The following is a 25,337-nucleotide window of genomic DNA, read 5'->3' on the forward strand; positions in this document are numbered from 1 at the left end:
TTTAGCCTTTTGCTGGTTTCTAAAAAATTCCCAATCCTCTAATTCTTCACAACATTGTATGCTTTTGTTTTCAATTTGATACCATCCTTTACTTCCTTAGTTAGCCAGAAATGGTTCATCCTTCTCTTAGTCTTTCTTTCTCACTGGAATATATCTTTGCTGAGAGTTATGAGATATCTCCTTAAATGTTTGCGACTGGTTATCTATCGTCTTACCTTTTAATTTATTTTCCCAGTCCACTTTAGCCAACTCTGCCTTCATGTCTTGTAATTGTCTTTATTTAAGTTCAGGACACCAGTTTGAGACCTAGCTTTCTCACCCTCAAACTGAATTTGAAATTCTACCATGCTATGATCACAAGATGATCCTTTACTATGAGATCATTAATTAATCCCATCTCATTACACATTACCAGATCTAAAATAGCCTGCTCCCCTGGTTGGTTCTGCATTGTATTCTAAGAAATCATCTTGCATACACTCTATGAACTCCCTTCTTAAGGCTACCTTTGCCAATTAGATTTGTCCAATCAATATGAAGATTAAAATCCACCGTACCTTTCTTAGAAGTCTCCATTATTTCTTGAATTATACTCTGTCTTACAGTGTAGTTACTGTTAGGGGGCCTGAAGACTACTCCCACCAGTGACTTCTTTCCCTTATTATTTATTACCACCCAAACTGATTCTACATCTTGATTTTCTGAGCCATTATAATTTCTCAGTACTGCACTGATCTCATCCTCTATTAACAGAGCCACCCTGCCTCTTTTTCCTTTCTGCCCATCCCTCCGAAATGGCAAACAACCCTGAATATTCAGTTCCCAGCTTTGGTCACTTTGCAACCACGTCTCTAATGGCTATCAGATCATAGCCATTTATTTCTGTTTGTGCCGTCAACTCATCTATCTTGTTACGAATGCTGCGAGCATACAGGTAAAGAGCTTTTAATTTTGACTTTTTAACCATTTTCCCCACTCTGACCCCACTTTCTGATGCACTCTTGTGTATACGCTCTGTCCCTCCCTATCACACTGTGGTTATCATTACTCTTATCGCTATCCTGAACTATTGCCTTCTCCTTTCTCTTTGACTTTTAAAAATTTCAGCTCACAGGATCCCTCCCCACTAATTTAAAACCCTATCTGCAGCCCTAATTATTCAATTTGCCAGGAAACTGGTCCCAGCCTGGTTCAAATGAAGCCCATTCTGACGGAACAACTCCCTCTTATTCCAGTACTGGTGCCAGTGCCCCATGAATTGAAACCCATTTCTCCCACACCAGTCTTTGAGCCACGCGTTTATCTCTCTGATCTTATTTACCCTATACAAATTTGCTTGTGGCTCAGGTAATAATCCAGAGATTATTACCTTTGTTGTTTTGCTTTTTATTTAGTCCCCTACTGCTCATACTCCCTCAGCAGGACCTCTTTCTTTCTCCTACCTATGTCGTTGGTATCTACATGGACCACAACAATTGGCTCTTTCCCCTCCCACTTAAGTTCCTCTCCAGCCCAGAGGAGATGTCCTTAACCCTGGCACAGCCTTCGGGACTTGCGGTCTCGACTGCAGAGGACAGTATCTATCGCCCTAACTATACTGTCCCCTACTACTAAAACATTTCGTTTTGCTCCCCCAACTTGAATGCCCCCTGTACCACAGTGCTGTGGTCAGTTTGCTCATCCTCCCTGCAACTCCTGCTGTTGTCCACACAGGGAGTAAGAACCTCATATCTGTTAGACAATTGTAAGGGCTGAGGCTCCTCAGTCAGTACATTCTGGGTCCCCATATCTGCCTCCCTCGTAGTCACACCCTCCTGTCCCTGACCACGGACCAAATTTGAATTATTTAACTTAAAGGGTGTGACTCTCTGCTGAAATACAGTTACAGGTAACTCTCCCCCTCCCTGATGTCAGTGTTTGAAGCTTGGACTCCAGCTCATCAACACGGAGCCGAAGTTCCTCGAGCAGCCAACACTTACAGCAGATGTGGTTGCCACCGGGAAAGTCGTCGCTAAAGTCCTCCTCAACCGTCTTCTCCCTGTGGCCGAGGAACTCCTCCCCTATGAGGCACAACGGACATGATTTTTGCAGCGCGACAGCTGCAGGAAAAATGCAGGGAGCAGCGCCAGCTCTTATACATGGCCTCCTTCGATCTTACAAAGGCCTTTGACACTGTCAACCGCGAGGGTCTATGGAGTGGCGTCCTCCATTTCGGATGCCCCCAAAAGTTCGTCCCCATCCTCCGCCTGCTCCACGATGACATGCAGGCCGTGATCCTCACCAAGAATCCATCACAGACCCAATCCATGTCCAGATCAGGGTCAAACAGGGCTGCGTCATTGCCCCAACCCTTTTCTCAGTCTTCCTCGCTGTCTTCTCCACCTCACAATCAACAAACTCCCTGCTGGAGTCGAGCTAAACTACAGAACCAGTGGGAACCTGTTCAACCTTCGTCGTCTCCAGGCCAGGTCCAAGACCACTCCAACCTCTCGTCGAGCTACAGTAACGGACGACGCCTGCGTCTGCGCACATAGAGGCTGAACTCCAGGTCATAGTCGACGTATTTACTGAGGCGTACAAAAGCATGAGCCTTACACTAAACATCCGTAAGACACAGGTCGTCCACCAGCCTGCCCTCGCCGCACAGCACTGCCCCCCCAGTCATCAAGATGGCACGGCCCTGGACAACGTGGACCACTTCCCATACCTTGGGAGCCTCCTATCAACAAGAGCAAGCATTGACGACGAGCTTCAACACCGCCTCCAGTACGCCAGTGCAGCCTTCGGCCGCCTGAGAAAAAGTGTGTTTGAAGACCAGGCCCTCAAAACTGCCACCAAGCTCATGGTTTACAGGGCTTGTAGTAATACCCACCCTCCTGTATGGCTCAGAGACATGGACCATGTACAGTAGACACCTCAAGATGCTGGAGAAATACCACCAACGATGTCTCCGCATGATCTTACAAATCCCCTGGGAGGACAGACGCACCAACATTAACGTCGTCGACCAGGCAACATCCCCAGCATTGAAGCACTGACCACATTTGATTAGCTCTGCTGGGCATGCCACATAGTTCGCATGGCAGACACGAGACTCCCAAAGCAAGCGCTCTACTCGGAACTCCTTCACAGCAAATGAGCCAAAGGTGGGCAGCAGAAACGTTACAAGGACACCCTCAAAGCCTCCCTGATAAAGTGCAACATCCCCACTGATACTTGGGAGTCCCTGGCCAAAGACCGTCCTAAGTGGAGGAAGTGCATTTGGGAGGGTGCTGAGCACCTCGAATCTCATCGGCAAGCGCAGGCAGCGGCAAGAGCGTGCAGCAAACCAGTCCCACCCATCCCTTCCCTCAACGACTATCTGTCTCACCTGTGATAGGGACTATGGTTCTCGTATTGGACTATTCAACCACCTAAGAACTCATTTTAAGAGTGGAAACAAGTCTTCCTCGATTCCGAGGGACTGCCTATGATGATGATGATGGGACCATACTGGTGTCCACTAGCTCCCACATGCTGCAGCATTAACACATCACCTCCCCTGCCATCTCTAATGTATTTAATTAATTAAGTTTTGATTGTTTAGTTTTTAATCCCGGCTCTCAATTTAAACCAATGCCAAAAAAAAAGAAATAAATACTGACACACCAATCACTTCCCTGCTTTCACCTTGGATTCTTTTTACTTCTTGCCCTCCTAGTCCGTTGGTGCTGTTCCGGCTAGCTCTTTTAAGGTTTATCGCTCCTCCCACTCTCGTGCCTTTTCTGAAGTGTGCCCTATGATCACTGTTCCCTAAATATTCACCTGCTGACACATGTTCCACATGACCTACCTCATTCCCAAGAACAATATCCAGCAATGCCTCCTTCCGCCGGAAACATACTGATCAAGAAAGTTCTCCTGTACACACTTCAAAAATTCTTCCCACTCTCTGCTCTTTACACTATTATCCCAGTCTATATTAGGATAGCTGAAGCCCCCCATTATTTCTGCTCTCTAGTTCTTTCATCTCATTTCTCTGCAAATTTGCTCCTTCATATTTTTTCCCACAACTTGGTGACCTATGGAATACACCTAGTAGTGTAATGGCACCTCCATTATTTCCTAACTCTAGCCATATAGATTCTGTATTTGACCCCTCCAGGACATCCTCTCTCTCCAGCAATGTAGCATTCTCCTTAACCAATACTGCCACAGTACCTCCTATCTTTCCTTCCTTATTTTTCCTGAACACCCTATATCCAGGAATAATTAGTACCCAATCCTGCCCTTTTTTGAGCCATGTCTCTGTTATTGCCATGACATCATAGTCCAATGTGGTTATTTGCACCTGCAACTTATCAACCTTATTTACTATGCTTTGTGCGTTCACATACATACACTAAACCTATTCTAGACCATCCTGTCTTCTTAGTCTGACCCGACCTAATACCTTAATATTTCTTGCTTTAGTACTATCCATCTCTCCCAATCCTTTGTGCTCATTGTTTCGCCTTTCTAATGCTACGTCCTGGTGTCCATCTCCCTGCCAACTTAGTTTCGACCCTCCCCAACAGCACTAGCAAACCTCCCCGCGAGGATATTGGTACCGGCTCTGTTGAGGTGCAACCCGTCCGGCCTGCACAGGTCCCACCTCCCCCAGAACTGGCTCTACTGCCCCAGGAATCTAAAACACCCCCTCCTGTTCCATCTCTCCAGCCATGCATTCATCTGTTCTATCCTCCTCTTTCGATACTCTCGCACGTGGCACAGGAAGTAATCCGGAGATTACTATCTTTGAGATCCTGCTTTTTAATCTGTCTTCTAACTCCCTAAAATCTGTTTGAAGAGCCTCATCCCTCTCTCTACCTATGTCGTTGGTACCAATATGGACCATGACCTCTGGCTGTTCATCCTTCCCCCTCAACAGCCACTCTGACATCCTTAAACATGATACCAAGGAGGCAGCATACCGTCCTGGAGTGAACGTCTGCGGCCGCAGAAATGTCTGTCTGCTCCCCTAACTATCGAATCCCCTACCAATATTGCTTTCCCTGTCCTCCTCTTTCTCCCCAACCCCTCCCCATCTACAGCTGTGACACCCGTGGTACCATGGACTTGGCTCTGGCTGTACTCCTTAGAGGAACCATCGCCCTCACCAGTACTCAAAACAGAATACTGGTTGGAGAGTGATATGCACTTGGGACTCCTGCACACTACCTACCTGGTCCTCCTCTTCTGTCTGGCAGTCACCCATTCCCTTTCTGTCTATGCATTCCTGAGCTGCGGGGTGACCACGTAATGTGAAACGTGCTATCCACGTAGCTCTCAGCCTCGCGGATGCACCGCAGTGATGCCAGCTGCTGCTCAAGCTCCAAAACCCGGAGCTTAATCTCTTCCAACTGATGACACCTCCTGCACACATGGTTGAGTTTGCATATGGCACAGGATTTGCATTCCGCTGGACCGAGCTGCCCTGCCATGCCTTTATTTAATCGACTATTAAGTAACTTATTTTTCTTAAGTTTATTTCTGTTTTTTTTTCAAGTCTTATATAAATTATCACCGACTACTCACCAATCAGCTCCTTCCTTTGCGTTGACGTCACTTACCTTGCTCCCCGACACGCGCGCTCTCTCCGGGCTCTTGGGCCTACCTTTATCTGTGGCCTTTGTCTCCTTCTTTGGCTCGGCGTCAATTTTGTCTGTTTACATTCCTGTGAAGTGCCTTGGGACGTTTTAGCATGTTAAAAAAGCTACATAAATGCAAGTTGTTGGTGTTCCAGGATGTTTAATTTTGCTTTGTGGATTGAATTCCATGACTCTTCAATATTCTGTGAAATATCTAAGTAAGTATATAAATATATATATGTATATTTCTTTACCTATGTATCTAATTTTTATCCCTACAGTATTAAAGTTGAGAATACACAGCAGGATTGTATAAAGGTGTCAAGTTGGAGTTAGATAGCATTTAGTGTTTAGGAAAGAGATAGTGTTTAGTAGCATAGGATAAAGGCAATGGGATTTACCTGCGCTGCAATTTAACAGCATGAAAGCATCCTTGGTCTGCAGCATCTTTGGTGGGGTACCTGGGGTGGGATATAGGGTTTTATTCACTGATGGATCCCTGGTGTGCGGGGAGGAGAGCGTGGAGCTGATAGTACTGGGTGGAGATGGGAGTGAGGGAAAGGGTATTCCAGGTCTGTATAAGCTTTCTTAGAGATCTCTGCAAACATGAAATTTAGTACTTGTAATTGGTTTGTGGATCAATCTCTCTCTTGCTCTCCCTCTCAGGTTTTTGTGTCTGTCTGACACGTGTCAGAATTAGAGATTCAAATTAGGATGAGAAAAGACAACTTGTCACTGTCTATCTCCCTCTATTTAACATGTTTTCTGAAATTTATAATTCAAATCGAACAAAAACTACATGTGTATAATTAGTACAGTCTCATGTTTTTTTCTCTAACTCTCACATCAACCCACTTTCTTTTTAAAAGCACATATGAATTTTAATCAAATAAAGCTTTTGAAATTTGTCCTCCAGCTTTTTATCTAAGTAATTTTTGAAAATAACAATGAATATTTTTAAAGACTCGAGCGAGAAGTATTCCATTATTTGACCAGCTAAATGAGAAATTCTGCATGCTGCACATGCTCAGACTGCAGGATATATCTTCAGCTGATGGACTTAATATTTTTAGCCAGGGTTGTTAGTCTAAATCCAAACATTTGATAGAGACTGAGGGCTGCAAATAAGGATGATGAATGATAATTCAAATAAGTTTAATCTAGCTATTGTCAGACATTTTTAAAATTTTGGACATTTGAAATTTTGGTTACTGAGGAAAAAGTGGAAGTTTTTTTTCAAATTCAGTTCTGAATAATTTGATTAACAAATCACCATTGTGAAAAGCTGACATTTTGAGAGAAATTTACCATTATAAATATTGACATAGGAAGTTTCAATGTTAAATATTGACACCAAAATGTATTTAAAATCATGACACAGGAAGCAAGGTTTGTCGACAGGAACATAAGAACATAAGAAATAGGAGCAGGAGTAGGCCATTTGGTCCTTCGAGCATGCTCCGCCATTCAATAGGATCATGGCTGATCTGGTCCTGGCCTCAGCTACACATCCCCGCCTGCTTCCATAACCCTTGATTCCCTTATCATTCAAAAATCTGTATCTCCACCTTAAATATATCAAAGACCCAGCCGTCACAGCGCTCTGGGGTAGAGAATTCCAAAGATTCATGACCCTCTGAGAGAAGAGATTCCTCCTCATTTCTGTTTTAAATGTGCTACGCCTTACTCTGAAACTATGCCCCCTAGTTTCTAGATTTCCCCCATGAGGGGAAACATCCTCTCTGCATCTACCTTGTCGAGCCCCCTCAGTATCTTATATGTTTCGATAAGATCACCTCTCATTCTTCTAAACTTCAATGAGTATAGGCTCAACCTTTCTTCATATGCCAACCCCTTCATCTCGGGAATCAATCTCGTGAACCTTCTCTGAACTGCCTCCAATGCAAGTATATCCTTCCTTAAGTAAGGAGACCAAAACTGTACACTGTACTCCAGGTGTGCTCTTACCAATACCCTGTACAGTTGGAGCAGGACTTGCCTACTTTTATACTCCATCCCCCTTGCAATAAAGGCCAACATTCAATTTTTCTTCCTGATTACTTGCTGTACCTGCATGTTAACTTTTTGTGTTTCATGTACAAGAACCTCCAGATCCCCCTCTCCTACAGCATTTTGTAATCACACCACCTTTAAATAATAATTAGCTTTTTTATTTTTCCTACCAGTGGATAACCTCATTTTCCCACATTATAGTCCATCTGCCAAATTTTTGCCCATTCACTGAGCCTATCTATATCCCTTTGTAGATTCTTTGCGTCCTCACAACTTGCTTTCCCATCTATCTTGATCAGCAAATTTGGCTACATTACACTCGGTCCCTTCATTCAAGTCATTAATATAGATTGTAAATAGTTGAGGCCCCAACACTGATCCCTGTGGCACCCCATTAGTAACAGTTTGCCAACCTGAAAATTACCCATTTATCCCTACTCTCTGTTTCTGTTAGTTAGCTAATCCTCTATCCATGCTAATATATTGCCCCCAACCCCTTGAGCTCTTACCTTCTGCAGTAATCTTTTGTGTGGCACCTTATCGCATGCTTTGTGGAAATCCAAATACACATCAACTGGTTCCCCTTATTCACTGCTCTCAAAGAACTTCAGCAAATTTGTCACACCTGATTTCCCTTTCATAAAACCATTCTGACTCTGCTTGACTGCATTATGATTTTCTAAATGTCCTACTACAGTAAACTCTCGTTTACCCGGATATGAATGTAACAGAAAACCCGCCGTAACGGAATTTAAAATATTGCAAGATTCGGCAGTTTAACTGTCACAAACGTGAATATCTCGCTCACTTCAACTATCGTAAGCGTGGACAGGTTGCTCAGTTACACATAAATTGACGCAGGCGTGGACTTTTTGCTCACTTTTCAACTGTCGCACACATTGAAAGCAGTTCATTGCAAGGCATCAGTCTGTCGAGTGTACTTGTTCAAAACACCCTGAAATCAAACAATTTAAAATGTCTTCTGACAGCACTAAAAGCAAATGCAGTGTTAGGAAATGAAAAGTATTGAACATTCAGCAGAAATTAGAAATTATGAAGAAGTTTGAAGCTGGCAGAAGTGTGCGTACTTTGACGGACTATATTTTAAAAATCAATCGCAAATGTTAACGCAGAAAAAGCATCTGCAGATGAAACATTGGCAGAAGTAGCAATTGAAGAAGCAATGGCAGAATAAGCAAATTTAACATCATAAAATAACATGAACTAAATATTTTGTTTCATTTATTAGACATTTATTTTTAATTTTGAAAAGTTATGAATCAATTTTCATTTATTTTATTACATTCAAATAACATGAACTAAATCTTCGTTTTATTTATTCGACCGTATAAATTTAGCACTTGTCAATTATTTTATATTTTGAAAAATTATGAATTGATTTTCAATCTGAATAGCTCATTGGAAAGAGCGGATCAAGATCTATACGATACGATATATAAAATATTTTGTGGGTGGTTTTATCACCTTCAAATATTAACATTAAAATGTAAATACACCCTATCGGAAAATTTGTTTACCCGGAGTTGCCGAATCCCCAAACAATCTGGGTAAATGAGAGTTTACAGTACTTCCTTAGTAATGGACTCCAGCATTTTCCCAATAATAGATGCTAGACTAACTGGTCTATAATTTCCTGCTTTCTGTCTCCCTCCTTTCTTAAATAGGGGCGTTACATTTGCAATTTTCCAGTCCGCTGGGACCTCTCCAGAATTCAGAGAATTTTGGTAGAACACAACCAATGCATCCACTATCTCTGCAGCCACCTCTCCTAAGACCCTAGGATGCAGGCCATCAGGTCCAGGGAATTTGTCCACCTTTAGTCCCATTAGTTTGCCGAGTACTTTATCTCTAGTGATAGTGATTGTTTTAAATTCCCCCCAATAGCCCCTTGTTCATCAATTATTGGGATGTTTTTAGTGTCCTCTACCGTGAAGACCGATACAAAATATTTGTTCAAAGTCTCTGCCATTTTCCTGTTCCTACTATTAATTCTCCAGTCTCATCCTCTAAGGGACCAACGTTTACTTTGGCTTATTCGCTTCCTTTTTATATACTTGAGCTCTTACTGTCTATTTTTATATTTCTTGCTAGTTTACTCTCATATGCTATCTTCTGTCTTTATCATTTTTTTAGTCGTCATTTGCTGTTTTCTAAAAATGTCCCAATCCTCTGGCCTTCCACTGTCCTTTGCAACATTGTATGCCTTTGTTGTCAATTTGATACCATCCTTTACTTAATTAGCCAGGGATGGTTCATCCTTCTCTTAGCATCTTTTTTTCTCACTGGAATATATCTTTGAGAGTTATGAAATATCTCCTTAAATGTTTGCCACAGCTTTTCTATAGTCTTACCCTTCAATATATTTTCCCAGTACACTAATCAATTCTGCCTTCATACCTTTTTAATTACCTTTATTTAAGTTCCGGACACTAGTTTGAAACCTAGCTTTCTCACCCTCAAACTGAATTTGAAATTCTACCATGCTATGATCACTCTTCCCAAGAGGATCCTTCACTACAAGATCATTAATTAATCCAGACTTATTACACGGTACCAGATCTAAAATAGTCTGCTCCCTGGTTGGTTCCACAACGTATTGTTCCAAGAAACCATCCCGCATACACTCTATGAACTCTTCCTCAAGGCAACCTTTGCCAATTTGATTTGTCCACAATCAATGTGAAGATTAAAATCCCCCATGATTATTGATGTACCTTTTTTTACAAGCCTCCATTATTTCTTGATTTATACTCTGTGCTACAGAGTGGCTACTGTTTTGGGGCCTGTAGCCCACGCCCACCAGTGACTTTCCCTTATTATTTCTTATCTCCACCCAAACGAATTCTACATCTTGATCTTCTGTGCCAATATCATTTCTCACTACTGCACTGATCTCATCCGTTATTAACAGAGCTACCCCACCTCCTTTTCCTTTCGGTCTATCAACAAAATGGCAAATACCCCTGAATATTTAGTTCCCAGCCTTGGTCACCTTGCAACCACATCTTTAATGGTGTCTGCCATACGCAAGATTTTTAATAATATATATTTGTCTATATATAGTAACACAGCAGATGATTAGATTTTATTTCTAGTCCCCTTTCTGTCTTTTGGTTTTATTATCCTGAGAACTTGTATTTATATAGCACCTTTAATGTAGTGAAACGTCCCAAGGCACTTCACAGGAGTATTATAAGCTTAAAAAAAATTGACACCGAGCTACGTAAGCAGAAATTCAAAGAGTTATGTTTTAAGGGGCGTCTTGAAGGAGGAAAGAAAGATAGAGAGGCGGAGAGGTTTAGGCAGGCAATTCCAGAGCTTAAGGCCTAGGCAACAGAAGGCACGGCCATCAATGGTTCAGCGATTATAATCAGGGATGCTCAAGGGCAGAATTAGAGGAGCGCAGACATCTCTTGGGGGGGGGGGGTGGAAGGGAGGAGAGACTGGAGGAAATTAGAGATAGTTAGGGGCAAGGTCATAGAGGGATTTGAAAACAAGAATGAGAATTTTGAAATCAAGGCGTTGCTTAACTGGAAGTCAATGTAGATCGGCGAGCACAGGTGTGATGGGTGAGCGTAACTTGCCGCAAGTCAGGACACGGGCCTCCGAGTTTTGGATCAGTTCTAGTTTATGTAGAGTAGATTGTGGAAGGCTAGCCAGGAGTGTGTTGGAATAATCAAGCCTAGAGGTAACAAAGTAATGGATGAGGGCTTCAGCAGCGAATGAACTGAGGCAAGGGCAGCGATGTTACGGAGGTGGAAATAGGCGGTCTTAGTTATGCTGTGGATATGTGGTCGAAGCTCATTTCAGGGTCAAGTATGACACCAAGGTTGCGAACAGTCCAGTTCAGCCTCTAACAAAGGTTGGGAGAGGGTTGGAGTCACTGGCTAGGGAACAGAGTTTGTGGCGGGGACCGAAAACAATGGCTTCGGTCTTCCCAATATTCAATTGGAGAAAATTTCTGCTCATCCAAAACTGGATGTCGGACGTGTAGTCTGACAATTTAGAGATCCTGGAGGGGGTCGAGAGAAGTGGTAGTGAGGTAGAGCTGGGCGTCAGCAGCCTACATGTGGAAACTGATGCTGTGTCTTCGGATGATGTCGCCAAGGGGCAAGATGTAGATGAGAAATAGGAGGGGGTCAAGGATAGATCCTTGGGGGACGCCAGAGGTAACGATGCGAGGGTGGGAAGACAAGCCGTTGCAGGTGATTCTGATTTAGATGGATAAGAATGGAACCAGGCGCATGCAGTCCCACCAAGCTGGATGACGGTGGAGAGGCATTGGAGAAGGATAGAGTGGTCAACTGTGTCAAAGGCTGCAGACAAGTCAAGAAGGATGAGGAGGGATAGTTTGCCTTTGTCACAGTCACAAAGGATGTCATTTGTGACTTTGATGAGAGCCGTTTCAGTACTGTGGCAAGTGCGGAAACCAGATTGGAGGGATTCAAACATGGAATTGTGGGAATGATGGGCACGAATTTGGGAGGCGACAAGACGTTCAAGGACATTGGAGAAGAAAGCTAGGTTGGAGATGGGGTGGTAGTTTGCAAGGACAGAGTGGGTCAAGGGTTTCTTTTTTGAGATAGTGATGGCAGATTTGAGGGAGCGGGGGACAGTACTTGAGGAGAGGGAACCGTTAACAATGTCAGCTAACATGGGAACCAGAAAAGGAAGTTGGCTGGTAGCAGTTTGGTGGGAATAGGGTCAAGGGAGCAGGAAGTGGGTCTCATGGACAGGATAAGCTTGGAAAGGCCATGAGGGGAGATCGGAGAGAAACTGGAGAAAGATGTGAGGTTAGGGCAGGGGGGATCCTTAGAGGAAGTTTTGCCTGGTGAACTTGGGGAAGGAAGGGAAGAGGCAGAGGCGGCTGAACGGATGGTTTTAATCTTGGAGACAAAGGTCCATGAACTCTTCACACCTATTGTTGAAGGTGAGGGTGGGGAGAGGGGTTGAAAAAGATGGTTAGCAGTGGAGAATAGAAGCTGGAGTTTATCTTTATATTCCAGAATGATTCTGGAATAGTGACCAATTCTGGCAGACGAGAGCAGGACCTGATAATGGTTGTGTGGTCTAACCAGATCTGGCGGTGAATGGCTAAACCAGTTGTCCACCATATCCATTCAAGTCTGCATCCCTTGAACTTGAGGGAGCGAATATCAGGGCTGTACCAGGGGCAATGGCCAGAGTGAACGAGTGTAATTGTTCTAACAGGCACTAGGGCATCAAAGGTGGTGGTAAGAGTGTGATTGAGCAGATCGTTAGCTGCTGAAATGTCATGGTGAATGGAGGGCCAAAGGCTGGACAAGTTGGATGTCATAAGTGCAGTTGTAAGAAGGTTAGGAGACATTTTTTCCGGGGAGGACACAGAAGGAGGTAGGGTAGGGGGTGGTGGAAGGGGGATGTGGGTGGAGAGCGATACGAGGAAATGGTCAGATGGCCTTATCTGCGATTGACATGAGATGGAGGTTGAAATCACAGAGGATGAGAAGTCGTTCGGTGCAGAGGCAAAGGGAGGAAAGTAGTGAAGAAATATCGGTAATATTTTTATGGTATTTGGGTGAGCGGGAGAGAATCAGAATTTTAAATGAGAGGGGTGGAATAAGGTGAGATACGCAAAGGAGGAGAAAGTGCCAGAGGAGTAGGGAGACAGACCAAGGTTTGATTTGTTAATGCCATTATAGTTTAAGTGCCTTGGGGCGCTTTTCTACGTTAAAGGCACTGTATAACTAAATGTTATTATTAGCGTCATCGTTTGTCCTTCGTTCTTTGAGGACAGTGGATCAGGGGGTGGGGGGGGGGCTAGTGGAAGAACTGGGAATCGGATGGTGTGGGGGGAGCTGGGGATCGGATTGGGGGTGGGAAAGAGGACAGAGAATCGGGCGGGGAAAGAACAGGTTGGGGGGGGGGGGGGGGGGAAGAGAAGAGGACCGGGGGCGGGCAATGAGGATGGGATGAGGATGGGATCGGGGGCAGGGGAAAAGAGGGCGGGGGCAGGGGAAGAGAGGACGGGATCGGTGGTGGCGTGTGAGAGGACAGGATAGGGTGGGGGAGGGGAGGTGGTGCAGAGAGGTCAGGGGATCGGGGGGAGGGGGAAGTAGATCAGGGGATCGGGGTGGGTGGGGGGGGGGAAAAGAGAGCGAGAGGGGACAGGTGGGGGGGTGGGTGAAGAGGACGGGATTGGGGGGGTGAAGAGGATGGGATCGGGGGGTTGGGGTGAGGGAGGGCGGGGGAGAGGGGGGGATGATCACATTCACCCCCCCCCCTCCCGGACCTGGATCACGCTGTTGACTATGAACGACAGCGAGTTGATTTCTCAAAGCCTGGTCCCTGTGTAGAAAGTGTCATCGTTGGACTGGATGAAATCTGAAAGTCAAGGCATTGTCACTATTCACTTCATACCCAATAAACCTGTTAACAATCTGTAACCCATACACAATGCCCCATCTGTCACTGCAGCTCTCACCAGAGTGTTTAGTTTGACGGAGTGATTAACTTCCGGTTGACTCATGATGTTATCCTGCTCATGAGCCAGGCCAATCAATGATGTAATTCTCAGCATGCTAGAAGTCTACAGTTCTGCAAGTGATGTCACTTACAATGATATCGCCCTCGCCTGTTCTGGTAGAAGGAAATGTGCCTCACTAAACCAACCTCGCAGTTTAAATTATGTAAAATAGTCATTGCTGTGGATTGCAATCTGCAGATCAGGCAGCATTTACAGATAGAGGAACAGAGCTAATGTTTCACGTTTTGAAACGTTAACTCTGCTTCTCTCTCCATAGATGCTGCCCGAGTTGCCGAGCATTTCCAGCATTTTATGTTCTATCACTCAACTGGTTGGGAGGAAGTCAATTGGGTAAACTGTTTGTGGCCATGTGAGAGTTGTTTTGCCTTTCTAGGTAGCCCTCCACGTTTAACAGGTAGATGCCACTGTCATGGCTGCACTGGAGCAGATTGGCTCGGGGAGCCCACTGGTGATAATGACCTGGTCAAATTACACTTTTCAGAGACTTTGAATTACTCTCCAGCAGCAGGATCAAATTACATACTCCAGGCAAACTCTTGGATGTGTCTTGTCTTTCAAGGGGACCAATCAGAAATCTGTTCCAACCCACTTGTGCAAATAAACACAGCCTGGAAAATCTGGCAAAGAAAATGTTCCTATGGCCCAAGAATGTGGAGAAAGAAAGGCAGGTAGACCCCAGTGGTGTGGATACTAAGGCCGGAAGATTAGGTGCTGTTCCTCGAGGTTGCATTGAACTTCATAGGAACCGTGTAGGAGGCCAAGGATAGAAAGGTCAGATTGGGAGTGGGATGAAGATTCAGCAAAGCTATCACCCAATCTGCGCCTGGTCCTCCCAATGTAGATGGGACTGCATTGTGAGCAACGAATACAGTATAGCAAATTGAAAGTACAAGTAAATTGCTGTTTCACCTGGAAGGAGTGTTTGGGGGCCCTGGATGGTGGGAAGCCAGGAGTTAAAAGGGCATGTGTTGCATCTCCTGCGCTTGCAAAGAAAGGTGCCGGGGGAAGCGGAGCAGGTGCTGGTGGTGATGCAAGAGTGGTCAGGGTATCATGGGTAGGAATGGTTCCTGCAGAATGCTGAAAGGAGAGGGAAGGATATGTTTGGCCTCGGTGGTGGAGAATGATCCTTTGAATGTGGAGGCTGGTGGGGTGAAAAGTGACGACAAGGGTGATTCTGTTGTTATAGTTCTGAGAGGGAGAAGGAGGAGGGGTGAGGGTGAAAGTGCGGATAAAGGGACAGACAAGGTCGAGGACCGTGTCAACCACGGTGCAGGGGAATTCTTGGCTGAGGAAAAAGTAAGTCGTTTCTGAAGCTCTGGTGTGGAAGGTGGCATTATCGGAACAGATGCAAAGGAGATGGAAAAACTGGGAGAATGGAATAGATTCTTTTATAGGAAGTGGGGTGGAAAGAAGTATAATCAAGGTTGCTGTGGGAGATGGGCTTGTAATAGACATTTGTGGGCAGCCTATCCCCAGAAGTGGAGATAGAATAGTCGAGGATAGGACTGAAGGAAAGAGTCGGAAATGAACCATGTTGAAGGTAAAGGTGGGGTGAAAGTTGGAAACAAAATTGATTAAATTTCCTAACTCAGGGCGACAGCAGTAAGTGACACCGACAGCCATTCATGTACTAGAAAAAGAGGTCAGAGAGGGGAACGGAGTAGAACAGGAACAATGAATGTTCCACAAATTGCAGGCATAGCTAGCACCCATATGGATTCTCACAGTAACGCCTTTTATTTGAACAAAGTGAGTAGAGTTGAAGGAAAAGCTGTTCACTAAGGACAAGTTATTAAAAAATTCTAAAACATTTAATTACATTTAATTTCAATTCATTTAAAATATGTGAAGTGTTTTATTCTGTGTTTCGGTATTTAGGGGGTTTTCTCAGTGATAGTAATGGAAACTCGTATAAGAGTTCCCATTTGTATCAGTGAGAATACTGTATTGTGATTGGTGGTCCAGACCCACATGACTCCAGATTGTACGTATGTGGAAGACATCTTCCCATGCGCTGCACAGCGAATCTAGGCCTCCGACTGGAATTCTACGTTCCTCCGGGACCACCAGGCACTTTCATGGATTTTTTTCGGGTCAGAGGCGTTCATACGAAGGAGAAGCCTCCGACCGCAATTTCACCCCATTGTTTCAGGTCGGTGACATTTCATCAGAATTGGAAGATGCTGACAATGAACAGCTTTCAAGCAAGTGGAGAGCTAGCGAAAATGCAAGGCAGAAAAGAACAAAAGGGAAAAGTTTGTGATGGGGTGGAGAGCAGGATTGATTAAATAACAAGTGATTATGGTACAGGCCAAAATGAGGAGTATAGAAACAAAAGATGGGTCTGGAGGAGATATAAATGTTTACAGCAGAATAGCAGAAGGCGAGAGAAGCATGGACAAATTGGCAGAGGTTTCCGTGGCCCAGGGATGTGGCGAACAAATGAATATATCCATCAAAAGAAAATGCGGGAGGATAAAGCCTGCATATTAAATGACTCCCACTCTAGTTCTTCACCATGTTTCACTCCAAACAACAGCAACTTGTATTTATATAGCACCTTTAACGTAGTAAAATGTCCCAAGGTGCTTCACACTGAGCCACATAAGGAGAAATTAGGGCAGATGACCAAGAGCTTGGTTAAAGAGTTCGGTTTTAAGGAGCGTCATAAAGGAGGAAAGAGAGTTAGGGAGGCAGAGCTATTTAGGGAGGGCATTCCAGAGCTTAGAGCCTAGGCAGCTGAAGACACAGCCACCAATGGTTGAACGATTAAAATCAGGGATGTTCAAGAGGCAAGAATTAGAAGAGCGAAAATGGGGATGGCGGGGGGCGTTGTGGGGATGGAGGGGCAAGGTCATGGAGGGATTTGAAAACAGATGAGAATTTTAAAATCGAGACGTTGCATAACTGGGAGCAAATGTAGGTCAGCGAGCAAGGGAGATGGGTAAGCGGGACATGGTGCGAGTTAGGACATGGGCAGTTGAGTTTTGGATGACAAGTTTAAGTAGGTAGAACGCGGGAGGTCAGCCAAGAGTGCATTGGAATAGTCAAGTCTAGAGGTAACAAAGGATCGATGAGAGTTTCAGTCGCAGATGAGCTGTGGTAGGGGAGGAGGCAGGCAATGATCCGGAGGTGGAAATGGGCATTCTTAGTTATGCCGCGGATATGTGGTCAGAAGCTCATTTCAGGGTAGATATGACACCACGGTTGTGAACAGTGTGGTTCAGCCTCAGACAGATGCTAGGAAGAGGTGGCTAGAGAATTGAGTTTGTGGCGGGGACCGAACACACTGGCTTTGGTCTTCCCAATATTTAATTGAGCAGAAATGTTCTCCATTCAGTACTGTATGTCGGACAAGCAGTCTGACAATTTGGAGGCCATGGAGGGGTAGAAAGAAATGAAACAGGTAAATACATTCTTGTATATCTGTTGCAATTGTGATCAGTGTATAACTTAATTTTCTGCTTCGAGAAGTTGTACTGGGCCCAAGTTTCCCCAGGAGTTCCTTTTTTTTTTGGAGCAACTTGATTTTTCTGGACTATCGTTTTAGTTGCAATTCTGGCCATTTAATTTGCGCCAGTGTAAGTGAGTTAGTTTTTTTTTAGTTTTTTTTTCCAAAAGGGGGCGTTCCCAGTCACGTACCCCTGTTTTAGGTGTTTGGCCAGCAAATAGTTGCTCCAAACTAACTTAGGCCAGCATATTTTGCCACTTGTGTCCGCACAGAAAAACCTTACCTAAAGTTAAGGAATCAGCACAAGTAACTACATTTAAAGCACCACCAAGCACCAAACAAAGCACAAAAAGTAATAAGCAATTAATTAACAAATAAAATAGAAGGAACCCTGCACCTAAAGTACCAAAATCAATCAGTAAATAACAAATAAAAAAATAGAAGTCCTACCTTAGAGAATGCAGCAGGCCGCCGATGAGGGAGCCCATTTGGCCAGCGCTAGGGACGGCGTGCTTCGGACCCCTCCCAAACAGCCTGCGGCGCGTGTTTGTAGAAACGGCCTGCCAGGAGCTACTGCACATGCGCGCAGACTCTAGCAGCGGGACCTGGCTCTGCTCCCAATCCATTGGGCCACGCTGCGCCACGACCGAGGAGAGGCTGGGGAGCGGCCAGAATACAGATGTCTTTTTTTGGCACGCTTGGAGGCGGACAAAAGCAGCGCACCTCGGGTGAGGGCGTCAGAAAAACAGGTTAGGGAAACTCTATCCCATTGTAACTATCTAAATGCCTGTTGTTGTAATAAGTCAGAGATAGTTATCCCTTTGCATAGAAAATGCTCCAAGGCACTTCAGAAAAGCGTAATATTAAAAAAAATGGATGACCAAAGTAGCGTACCTAAGAGGGGTGAACAAAAACTTAGTCAAAGCGGTGGATTTTTAGAAGGGTCTTAAAAGAGGAGAGGTGTAGTGTTTTAGGGAGAGAATTCAGGGTGTTGGCATTTGAAGACACAGCTGCTAATGAGCGAGATGCAGAGACCAGAGCCGTAAGAACGGCGAGTTCCAGGATTGGTGGGGGTGGGGCGGGGAGAGGAGGAGATGTGGGGTGTTGGAGAGTTGTAGAGCTGGAGGAGGTTAATAAGTATATAAGAAATAGGAGCAGGAGTGGCCATTTGGCCCCTCAAGCCTGCTCCGCCATTTAATAAGATCATGGCTGATGTGATCATGGACTCAGCTCCACTTCCCTGCCCGCTTCCCATAACCCTTCATTCCCTTATCGTTCAGAAATCTGTCTAGCTCCACCTTAAGTATATTCAGTGACCCAGCCTCAGCTCTCTGGGGCAGAGAATTCCACAGATTTACGACCCTCAGAAGAAATTCCTCCTCATGTCAGTTCTAAATGGGCGACCCCTTATTCTTAAAATTATGCCCCCCCCTAGTTCTTGATTCCCCACGAGTGGAAACATCTTCGCTGCAACTACCTTGTCAAGCCCCCTCAGTATCTTGTTTCAAAATGATCACTTCATTCTTCTAAACTCCAATGAATATAGGCTCAATCTACTCAACCGTTCTTCATAAGTCAACCCTTTCATCTCAGGAATCAACCTCTGAACTGCCTCCAATGCAAGTATATCCCTTCTTAAATAAGGAGACCAAAACTGTACGCAGCACTCCAGGTATGGCCTCCCCAATACCCTGTACATTTGTAGCAGGACTTCTCTGCTTTTATACTCCAGCCCCCTTACAATAAAGGCCAACATTCTATTTGCCTTCCTGTTTACTTGCTGTACCGGCATACTAACGTTTTGTGTTTCAAGCACAAGGACCCCCAGGTCCCTTTGTCCTGCAGCATTTTGTAATCTCTCCCCATTTAAATAACTTGCTTTTTTATTTTTTCTGCCAAAGTGGATAACTTCACACTTTCCCACATTATACTCCATCTGGCAGAAGTAGAGATGGGTGAGGGTATGTCTGGAGGTGACGATAACTGTTTTGAGTTAATGTACTAATGCTACAGGTCCAGTGTAATGCAACCTAAAAATGTAACTACATTTTTTGAAAGATATATTTTAGGAAGACTAGATTTTAGCTTTTGCTTAAATTATTTTTCTTAATTTTGTTGCATTTTTAATTGAATTTCATCTTTTTCATGTATATTTCATTGTTAAAGTATCAGGCAGATTCCATTAGCCACACAAATTTAAGAACACAGCCAGAGTCTGAAATCTTGTTCTCCATTAATAGGAAAAGATTTTGATCAGTCTAAACCTAGATATGTTACTGGTGAAGGGGTTATTGCAGCAAAGAAAATCATCACATTTTTCACAAATAATTGGCCTGATAAATAACCAGGTCATTCTGTGGATAGCCAAATTGTAGAAGCACACGACAGGCATTACCACCAGGTGACAAGTCCTCCAAAACTGTCCTAAGTTTCAGTAAGTAAAGATGTTTACATCATCAGTGAAACTTATTGCAAGTTTCCTTGTTTTCAAATCCCTCCATGTCCTCGCCTCTCCCCCTCCCCATCTCTGAAATCTCCAGCCCTACACCCCTCCTTGATCTCTGTTCCCCTCCATTTCTGGCCTTTTGAGCATCCCTGATTTTCATCATTGGCAGGCGGCCTTCAGCTGCCTGGGCCCTAAGCTCTGGAATTCCCTCCCTATGGGCTCAATTTTGGCCAGGAGTTGCTCTTTTTTTTGGAGTAGGCTGCTTTTTCTAGCCTAACTTTAAAAAATCCCCAGTTTCCCCAATAAATTTGCACCAGCGTAACTCACTTAGTTACAGTTTTTAGTTTTTTTTTTCTCAAAAGGGGCATTACCAGTCACCTATGCCAGTTTTGGCTATTGAAGCAACTTTGGCCAGCTAATAGTTACTCCATTTCTACTTAGTGTATGTGGCCACTTCAGAAAACCTTTGCAGAGAGTTAAAGAAATCGGCGCATGTAAGTACATCAGAGGCCGTTCGGCCTGGTATAGGGGCGGGAAGCGGAGAGGAACTGGACCTGAACCAACCAAGCCTTGGGGAACAGACTTGCAAAACCATCCTTCCTTTGCACAATTAAAATAATAAAAAATTAAAGTCCTACCTTCAGCACTCGGCCCGGGACTCTCAGAACGCACGCAGGAGAACTCATAGAACTCACTGGGAGGCCACTCGGCCAGGGATAGGGGCGGGAGAACGAACAAGGAGGCCACTCGGTGTGGGCTAGGGGCAGGAGCGATCGAACTGGCTGGCATAAGGGCAGTATCAAGCCTTCAAAATGTTATTAAAATCCACCTTATTTACTGCTTGGTGCTGGGAAAGGGAACAAAATTTCTACATTTTGGGCATCCAGTGTCAGAAAAAAGCACTGCCAGATGAGGATTAGCAAAGTTAAATGGAATATAAAAAGCTTGTATTTTACCTTGATATCATTTGGCAGCAGAAGAATTGCTGGGTAAAGACAAAACTCATTTCATCCGACCTCTCCTTATTAAAAGTCTTTATCTATCTCTGTTCATTGCCGTGCCTCAGTAACCTTCCTCATGGGAGGAATTGGCTATTGTTTTTAGAACAGTGCTCGATCTGTAATGGCCGATTGCCAATGCGCAGCGCAGAATGCAGGCTCCACCCTCCGAGTCGACTGGCCACGCTGCGCGACTGCAGTGAAGAGGCCAGACAGCGGCCAAAGTTGCAACATTTTTTTCCTTAAGATCAGGTAAGTGCGCCGAAAAACAGGCTTAGCCAAAATCTACCCCTAAATATCTGTCTCTCTACCTCTCCTCCTTTAAGACACTCTTTTAAACCTACCTCTTTGACCGAGCTTTTGGTCACCTGTTCTCATATTTCCTTTGTGGCTTGGTGTCAAATTTTGTTTGATAACGCTCATGGTGAAGTACCTTGGGACGTTATACTATGTTAAAGGCTATATAAAAGCAAGTTATATATTTAATGTGTAATATGTATAATCCTTATCAGTGTTTTGTTTCTGTGTATGAAAATATATATACACTGTCCCATCAAACACTCCCAGGGCAGGTACAGTACAGGTTAGATACAGAGTAAAGCTCCCTTTACATTGTCCCTTCAAGCACTCCCATGGTCGTCGTGACGGCATGCCACTCCAGAGAGCAACACGAGCTAGTGCAAGAGGGTGAGGCAGTGAAGTGGTCGACTGGATTGGACGCTCCCATAATCCAGGTTGCTGATTTGAGCATGGGCAGGTACAGCTAGAGTGGCGAGGTCGGGGCCCTGGAGCAGCATGGGCCAGCCCACACTGCAATATGTGTGCACAGTAGGTCTGTGCAGCAAAACTGGTCTCCAGTTGTCTTGGTTAATCTTTGCCACTGGACCAAGACCTAGCTTGACAAGCCCGTGTGGTGGCTGGTGTGCAACGGCCACCACACATTTTTTTTTAAATCCCGTGCAGGCATCTTCCACCGTTCATGTCGTTTGGGACCTGAAATATCAGGTACTTCATTGAAACACCTGTGAACTCATCCCTTTTTGGTGTGGAAGCAAGTCATCCTCGCTACAAGGGATTGCCTAAGAAGAAGAAAATACATTCTAAATGTAAAAACTAGTATCTACTTGCTTCAGTCATGGTTCAGTGGCAGCACTCTTGCCTCGAAGTCAGGAGTTCAAGCCCCACTCCAAGATTTCAGCGCATAATCTAGGCTGACATTTTAATGCAATACCGAGGGAGTGCTGCACTGTCAGAGGTATGGTGTTTTGGCTGAGATGTTAAACCAAGGCTGTTTGCCTTCTCATGTAAATGTAATAGATTCCATGGCACTATTTGAAGAAAAGCAGGGGAGTTCTCCAGGTGTCCTGGCCAATATTTATCCTTGAACCAACATCACAAACAGTTTATTTGGTCATTATCTCATTGCTGTTTTTGGGACCTTACTGTGCTTAAATTGGCTTTCATATTTGCCCACGTTACAATAGTGACTGTACGTCAAAAATAATTATTTAACTGTGAAATGCTTTGACATGTCCTGAAGTTGTGAAAGTCGCTATAATAATGCAAGTTAGTTTGTTCTTTAATAGAGCTCTGTTTACTTGAGTTATGTTACTTTGTAGTATCAAGTCGTATGCCAGTTCCATTGGCAGTAAATGGCTATTACTCATCCGTTTCTGTTAGAAAGATCACAAAGATTTATAGTAATTGGCTCACATTCTGACGTATTGTATTGTTTAAAATCAATGGTTCTCAAACTAGGGTCTGTGGACCAGGAGTAATTTGTAAAACTGACACTGATTCAGTTCTTGCAAATTATTCTCAACAGCTGGGCCCACCTCCTCGGAGGCCTACAGCTCTCACTCACTTTGCAACGAGCGCTCCCTGTCGATTCCTCGTGACTCTCTGCCATCTCCTGACACGTAATCAGAAAGCCTGCGGAGCCCTTCAAATACATGCTTGAACATGTTTGCGCAAACACGTGCAAACCCACAGTACAGCTGTTACAGAACATGCCAGTGGAACAGTATGGTGGTGAGGCATGCTTCCAGCAGCATGTGTATGAGTGCTCATACCCTCACCTTGGCTAGCCTGTTGATGGCTTAAAAAAAATGTCCAGCAACAAGTGGCTAATAGTGGCCATATGTTGCTGTGGAGTACTCAGAATTGGTGAGAAGCAGGCACACCCATCTCTCTGATATCCATAAATAAATACCTGTTTTTTTTAAAAGCATTATTAAAACATTCTTTACATGCCGCACTTTCATACTGAGTGTTATACAGTATTATAATTTATATGGGGGTCCATGATTACTAATCCATTTGAAAAGGGGTTCTTCAACCAAAAACGTTTTAGAACTGTTGCATTAAATCACTTACTTGTTGCATATTGCTGGCTTTTACTTCATGTGTCGTGTACTAGATTTTGTAATTGTTTCATTGTTGTGGGTTTATCGGGAAAATTCTAAATGCTTTAAGATTTTCACACATTAAACAGTTCAGACCATTGTAAAGTTCATGTCTGTTTTTTGTCAGTCAAAAATCAAATAGAAAAGATCTACTCCTGAACAGTGTTTTTTTTAAATTAAATCAACAGGATGGTCTACAAATGGTTTCTTCTGATCTACAAACTAAGTTATGCAGTGGGAATTGTGGGATATTTGGCGGTAATGTTTACAATGTTTGGCTTCAATTTGTTCTTCAGGTATGGTACTTTTTGGAATGTTTTATTAACACAATTTGAAATTACTTTTTGTTAGCCACTATATTTTGCATTCACTAACGTTTCCACGTGTTTCAACCACCGAATTTAGTAAAGCGTAATTGTTTCATGAGGTTTCTTGTGAGTGAATCAGCTTGCTCCAGTTCTTCTTTCAGATCAAATTGCAGTACTATATGCTTGCAGAAGATGCTTTTTGATGTGGTTTCTCATTCATTGCCTGGTTCTTGGGAGCAGAAGTTATAAATTCGTGATGGAAGCAAACTAGTTATATGCCATCAAACATATAACATAGTTTTCTGTAGCTAACGTTTTGGAATTATTGCACATGCTATAAATCTGTACGGAGCATAAAGTAAACTCATGGTTACACATGTTTAACATTTATTGGGCTCGATTTTAGGCTTTTCTGATTTCCGGGAATTGGTTACACTTTAGTAAAGAAGTTTAGGCATCTGGGCCCTGCGCCAGAGTGCGCAGTGCAAAGGGAGGCGTTGTACAACTTTCGAGGCGCAAATATGGGAAACTCATGAACTAAAGTGCCGGGCCGTGTGCGCTCCGAGAGAGACCTGGTGGAGGGGGGTGGGGGTGAGATCCTTATATATTTAAAAAAAACATTGCCCACCACACAAATCGCTAAAAAAAAGGGAATAACAAACACTCGCACTTACCTTTGCAGCACTTTACCTTCCTCACTGCCGCCGTCATGGCTGGACCACTCTTGTTACCCAGGCGGTCATTGCTTGGTGCGTTTCCAGGCGCACGGGTTGGGTTCGAGTCAAAACTCTTGACTGTGTTGCAACGAGAGGCATAGCACACCTGGCGCAGCTCTTCTCGACAGTGCTAAGCGCCACCGCAAAACCCGACCCAAGGATCGCGACCGGACGCAGAAGACCTCGCCGCCCCATTTTACGTCGCTCCAGGGCGAAACCCAGAGCGCATAGGACCAGAAAATCCAGCCCAATGGCTTTGCAGTAATATCAAACAAGGACAGTTTGTCAAAATGGTAGGGTATAGTCAGGAATGGGAAATTGATCTTTTCTGTTGGGCAAGGATAAAAATTCAACTTTGGGTACATTGCTTCTGAAGAGCACCATTGTCAACTGAGCTACAGGTTACAATTTTACCATCTCAGTTAGCCATTGGAGCTGAAGCTGAAAAGTTGATCGTTCAATTTTCTTTTTCATTAAACATAGAATAAAGACTGAAGACTCGATGGATTTTGGTGTAATTTTGCTTTTCTATGGCTTGTATTACGGGGTTATGGGAAGAGATTTTGCTGAGATTTGTTCTGACTATATGGCCTCTACTATTGGAGTAAGTAATATTTTTACCGTAAGAAAACGATTTCTTTTCAAGATAAACCAATACTTTGCTTCATATGCTAAATATTCTTGTTTTGTGTACTTCTATTCACAGTTCTATAATTGTGGTAGTATGCCATCCAGGAATCTATCTGATGACATTTGTGCTGTGTGTGGTCAGAAAATCTATGTGGATATCAGTGAAGAAGGAATTATAGAAGACACCTACCAGCTCTCCTGTAATCATGTGTAT

At 44.0% G+C, this 25,337-nt stretch overlaps 1 protein-coding gene across 1 annotated transcript in view; it reads left to right on the plus strand.

Moving 5' to 3' along the window:
- The window catches only part of rnf175 (ring finger protein 175), a 69,458-nt gene that overhangs the window by 30,670 nt on the left and 13,451 nt on the right, over positions 1-25,337 (plus strand). The window contains exons 5-7 of the mRNA XM_070871419.1: positions 23,658-23,765; positions 24,977-25,097; positions 25,200-25,333. Of these exons, the coding sequence (XP_070727520.1) occupies positions 23,658-23,765; positions 24,977-25,097; positions 25,200-25,333 (363 nt within the window). The remainder of the gene's footprint in view (positions 1-23,657; positions 23,766-24,976; positions 25,098-25,199; positions 25,334-25,337) is intronic.

The sequence above is a fragment of the Pristiophorus japonicus genome, chromosome 2 (assembly GCF_044704955.1).
Source record: "Pristiophorus japonicus isolate sPriJap1 chromosome 2, sPriJap1.hap1, whole genome shotgun sequence".
NCBI classification, from domain to species: Eukaryota; Metazoa; Chordata; class Chondrichthyes; family Pristiophoridae; genus Pristiophorus; species Pristiophorus japonicus.